Raw genomic sequence first — 6,000 nt, forward strand, 5'->3', positions numbered from 1 at the left:
ATGGTTGGGTATTAACCCAGACATAACACTACAGTATTGATGTTGCCTATTGATGAGGTACTAGGACAAAGAAAGTCCTCCCTGTAGGCAGACCCCTACCCAGAGATATACCCCTTACAAGCATTTAGCACCATCCCTAACCAAAAGTGTATGTGAAGCCAGCCATCCAGAAGCTTCCTCATTAGCGCTAATTTCCTCACTAAGAGAAAATTAGACAATGATGATCTGTTTGGGTCTAATTCATACTCAAACGTCATACCTGTGTACCAGATTCCCTGTTGTCACTGGAGCACTAGGTAAAAGCCACCTTCAGTACAGTCTCCTGGGAGAGGCAGTCAGGCACAATACCTACCCCTGGGGCATGGCATGGTTATAAAACTTCCCTTTCCTGGCAACACCCTCCCTCAGGAGTTTATATTGCAGGGACTTTGCCCCCCCCCCCACTTTAAAAAAAACAACCAAGGTTCAAAATTAGAAGCATTCTTGGTGTGTCTGGCACTTCTACAAATGCAGGTACTGAAATAATACACGCACACACACACACACACACACACACAGAGAAAGAGGGGCGGGGAGATCTATTTTTAAACAACCCTGAGTGCAAACAACCAGTGGATCCTGAAAATTAAGCTGAAGCTACAAGCTAGCCACTTATAGCTTTGCAGAAGCCAAAGCCACAACAACAAGAAGTATGAACGCTGATGTCACCCTCAGAGTAGCAAGAATAACAGCAGACAGAGGAACACCTGTTACCGCAATTGCCTCATAGGATCCTGGTACAGACCATTCACACAGGGCCAGAGGGGTGGGCTGCTGTTTTTGTAATTGTTGTTTGCTTGTCTGTTTGTTTTTCTAAGAAATAATTAATAGAAGGTGACTATCCCTGTGGGAAACTATAAAATCTTGACATATACCTTTTTGAAGATTCACTGACAGGGATTATAGGAGTCTATGCCCAAAATGTTTGGTTTCATTTTGTTTTTGTTTTTTTCCCCTTTGGGAAATAGAAAAGTAAGAAAAGGTTTCAAGGATAGAAGAAGTACATCACACAGTGTGTTTAAGCGTATGAGAGGAGAAAGCGAAGAAATACAACAGGGCCCATACATAAGTGGGTGGCATATCAAGTCTGTGTGCTCACACATTTTATATTCATAAATCCCTCTATGGTCCCCTTTAATACCCATCCAGTCCTTCTTACTGTCCTTTTCCACTTTGTACTATCTAAACTCAGGCTTAAAAGCCAGCTGGATCTCCTTGGTCCTTACTGCTGTTGATCAACAAGTCTTTACCCTTTCTCTCCATTGCCTCGTCTACTCCTTCACCAACTACTGTAAAAGTTCCTCCACCTACTTGTCTCATTTCTAGAATGAAGTTCCTAAAATCCACAATATCTCAAACCAATTATTCAATGGCTATAGGTGCTGGTCAAATGATAGTTTTGAATCTGTCCGTTCAACCAGGTGATGATGAAAATACTCCATAGAAACGAAACACATGGCATGTTCTGTACTGAACATGTGTAAGTTTCTTTTCAACCCTCAGCCTCTAAATGCTCTAATGTGACAGCTACTCACATAGCAAGTGATATTGTCTTAGGTATTAGACATGGTCTTAGTAGTTTATAGGCAAATATGCTGCCATTTTATATCAGGGACTCCAACATCTCTAGTCTTTGATTTTTCAAAGATGGTAGTTTTGGAACCAATGCTCTGTGGATAGCAAGAGCCAACTGCACTATTTTCTCAAGGAAATTTGCAACATGCTGTCCCTCCTCTCAGCTCTCACAGGCACACACTGGCTTTTCCTGACACACCAGAGTCTGTGCCCCCACATTAGGGATTCCCAGGCTTAGGAATACCCTACAGCCTGCAAGACAATTTATGGAGACATGTTACATATATGCTGTCCAACACCTGCTCAAACTGTCCCCTAATGCTAACCCTTCTCCAGCCCTCAGGGCTGACATATAGCTTGATTTACCTGGCAGGGACTGGCACAGTGTAAAGCCTGAGCTGAGAACAAGATCTGGAAAGATTCCCTCCGTGGTGCAGTTATTAACAGTATTTTTCCTGGTAAGTGATATATGCCGAGAACAAATCGTAGGATAGCAAATGATCAGAATTTGGTGTAATGGCTTTGTAGCAAATAGAAAGAGAAACAGACTGCTCTCTGTTTAGAATCTGAGTAAACCCGTTGGCGTTTCCTGTGTTGCCCATTTATAAATTGATACAGATGTTCACCAAACTTTGTATTATGAAAGCACTTTGGATTGAGAATGACAATCAACTACTAGCAAATGAGCTTCATCACTGTGGAAAATGCCAAGGAATCCGCTCACCACATCAGGTCCTGACTCTCCTCTACGCTTCAACTTTGTAATGCTGAAGTTAGATGAGCTCAGAGGAGAACACAATATGCACAATGTAGTAAGCCACAAAGCTGTGTTTTAAGTCAGTTCTAAACGTCTTGAGCATGACTGTTTATATAAATTCAAATACACACCTTGGACCTTATAGAAAATTATATGATCAAAATACATAAAGTGGTATATAGTTCATTCTTATGTATTACAAATGGAAGACCAAAGATTCGGAACAAATTCACTAGACACAGACTTTTCCAGTTGAGTTTTCATCTCTAAAGACATTTCATAAAAATTTTAGAGCAACCTTTATTGAGTACCAAGTGCCCTGTATATTTCCTTACTTAAAGGGCAGAGGGTTCAAGGAGGTTGTTTCTGCTGTTACCTAATCAAGTGAATGGACTTTAGTTTGATAGCTTCCTTTTCAGAAAGACATAATGTGAGCATTATGGGGCAGCTACCAACTTGCTCTGTATGCCACAGCTACCAAGCAGCCCAGCTGGGATTCTAACCAACCTTCACCTCCCCCCAAAAGTCCTACTTCCCAATAGCCCAAGGTTCTATCATTGCTCCGGGGCTGAAGAATTCACTTGGCTGACAGAGGTAGTGTTCAAGAAGTCTTCTCTCAATTGTGAACTGACAGGGCCTGGAGGTAAGCCCAGAGGGAGACAATGAACAGATACACAAACTGAGGAGTGTTGGTCGTGTGGGTTGTGTACCTGTAAATGACCTTCACGTTCGTTGTTCTCAACAACTTTCATTTTACCTGAGCACATATTTAAATGAAGACAAATATTTGAGTCTTACTTTAAAAAAAAAAAAAGTGACTGTTTTTTCATCCTTCAACTGTGATACTATCTCTGGTAGACATGTCACCTCCCCCCTCACATGTACTCTCAGTCATTAATTTCTAAGTTAATTGGGTAGTAGACAGAGGTTCTCCTCAGGGAAAAGAACTCTCCTTTGAATAAGAACCGAAATGACTCCTAAGTGCAGGGAGTAAGGCTGGTAGTCAAAGTTAACAGAGACACGCAGGAGCCGGTACCACTTTCAGCAGAGGTCAGGCAAACGTGAACACTCTAGACAGCGCTGCAACCTTACCTGCTTTCGTCCCCGGGGCAAAGTAGCTACAGTGTCTGCCAGCACTTGAATCCTTCGGTTGTCTTCCATCGTGAGCTGGCCGGTGAGGACGGAGTAGGAGCCGTAGGCAGAGTCAGCACAGTACTCCAAATTGCCATTGCTGCCCTGCCGCTGCAGAAGCCTTTGCAGAGACATTGTGGGCAAAGATTAATCCCGCCAACACATGGTTCCCTGGCCTTGCAGGAGGGAGGAAGCGAAATGCACAGCCCTCTGACACGCAGTCGAAAAAGTAGCGAAGCCAACAGAACCCATGTGACTGCTGTGGTTTGAGACACTGTTGCACAAAGCCTATAGAGGAGGTCACTCCTACTCTCCAGCGCTCCTGAGAGAACCTTGCGTTCCTTTTCTACAATTAAAAAAAAAAAGAAAAAAATATCAGTGTACTTTTCCTCCCTCAAACACTCAGAACATAGAGTTTGATACTCTATGGCTATGGGTACTCAAAACAGAATTTTCCAGAGAAAGAAAAGAAAACAACTTTGTTCAAGTTCACTCATTTGCTTACTACCCGCGTTCTCATTTAATATTAGCACCTCCGTGCACTTAACAGACTGTGCCCTCGCTCAATCCTTTGGCTGTAAATGTCACAGGTGCTGGCCAGATTGTTCTCTGGTAAAGTCCTTGTGGTGTTCCTCCCTCTAGCTCATTAAAGTTCATCAAAAATGCATTCTGTCCCTAGAGCTGTAGCCATTTGACATTCACCTAATTGCCTTTATGCCGCTTTATTCTTACCGCAATTACCCATCAGCTTTATAAGAACATACCGGGGAGAGAAAGGAAAGGCAGCGTATTTAGTGCAGAACGTTGTTCGTATCTGGGGCTACTCATACCTACAACTTTAGGGGGGAAGAAAGCGGTGGGAAAGAAGGGGGTCGTCAAGCTAAGATAACACAGGATGGTTCCTGTGGCAGTATGCCATCACAGTGGGGGCGGAAGGAGCTTGAAAAGAGCTGCTTTTTTTATTTTTTTAATTTTGTACTTTTCAAGTAGTTGAAGATAACAGGTTTCACCCAGAAGCAGGAAAGTAAAAGGCAGAATCAAAGCAAAAATAAAAAGGAGAAGTTTTAAATATCACAGAAGTCAAACACGCACGTAAAAGTCGTTTGGAAGGTCACTACTAGAGTTTGCAAGAGTTAGAAAAGCTCCAAGCTAGAATGGAATGTGTGCACTAGAACTCGAGGTGAGTTCAACCCAAGCAGAACTGGCCAAGTGTGAGTCATAAAGTCGTCAGAATTAATGAAAAGAGGAAGCCGGATCTGAGAAAGGTAACACTCTACCACAGCATGACTCCTTACTGTTGGAACTGAATTAGGATCGAAAGAAGATGATGTCCCTGAAAACATACAAAATCCAAGTTGGAGATAACAAGCACACATCCTTTTAGGGGGCAGATATGTGTAATTCAAAAGAAAGTGCTGGTAACTTTGGTAGCTTAACAATATTTTTTTTCCTCTAGGAATTTTACAGTCAGGTAAATGTGTTAATACTTCCAAACATTGAATCAAGCCAAGTTCTATCAATGAAAACAGTAACTGTACAAGTTCAGTGTTATGAGGTATTAGTCTGTAGATTGCAGACATTAATGATTGACTGGAGAGAGGAGGAAGCATGTTTCACTATATGCCATAAAATGCACCTAACAAGCTGACTCTTTCAATAACTACATTTACATTTATATTCCATTAGTATAAAAAAAAAACAAAAAAACAAAAAAACAAAGGCGCATCTGCTCCCTGCCCATACACATCAGTCAGGTCACACCCACAAATGTATTTACGAACTGGCCAATCTTGATGGTTCGGGTCTCTCTTCTGATTCTTGAGGCCTACATCATGCCACTTACTACACACTTTGAATAATATCCCGATCAGTAGTGTCATCTATGATAAAATGACTCATCTTCAATGACAACGTAGCCTTCAGACACCAAATTGTTGACTTACAGCAGTGTGTGACTGTGTAGGTTTTTAGAAGTTGTGGGCTTTTTTTCCCTTTGGGATTTACCTTCCATTCCCTCTCAGCCTCTTCATTACTGTGAGAAGGGGATACAGTAGACAATCTGCTCAATCTGTCTACCATGCAGGTCTGAGGTGTGCTTCAGTGTCCATAGGACAGAAAGGACAGATTTGACGTTCTTTCTGCACTCTACTCTCTAAAGAGGCCTGTCATACTTCTTCGGATCATCTCTTTAAGATCTAAATACCACATGTGGGTCATAGTCAGATACACTCACGACAGTTTCTACATTAATGTACCACATCCTCTCAGTTAGGAGAGACCAAGAGGCAACTTTTAACTTTAAGTTTACATTTTGTCTTAAATGTACAAACTGTAAAAGAAATGTCTGTCTGTGAGAATAAAAGGTTAGTAAAAGAGAAAGGAGTTATATGTTAAAAATTAATTAAATTGTAATTTCCTGAACCATCATGGAAGTAAATCCAACCTAATGAAAAGAAAGAAAATAAAAGAAAGAAAGAGAGAGAGAGAGAGAGAGAGAG

The 6,000-nt window shown here is 41.6% G+C and overlaps 1 protein-coding gene across 1 annotated transcript in view; it reads right to left on the bottom strand.

Annotated features, from left to right (window-relative positions):
* Cytip (cytohesin 1 interacting protein) overlaps positions 1-6,000 on the bottom strand; it is a 61,922-nt gene that overhangs the window by 22,179 nt on the left and 33,743 nt on the right. Inside the window, exon 2 of the mRNA XM_021152841.2 lies at positions 3,464-3,848. Coding sequence (XP_021008500.1) covers positions 3,464-3,637 — 174 coding nt within the window. The 5' untranslated portion in view covers positions 3,638-3,848. The remainder of the gene's footprint in view (positions 1-3,463; positions 3,849-6,000) is intronic.

This window comes from Mus caroli, chromosome 2 (assembly GCF_900094665.2).
Source record: "Mus caroli chromosome 2, CAROLI_EIJ_v1.1, whole genome shotgun sequence".
NCBI classification, from domain to species: Eukaryota; Metazoa; Chordata; class Mammalia; order Rodentia; family Muridae; genus Mus; species Mus caroli.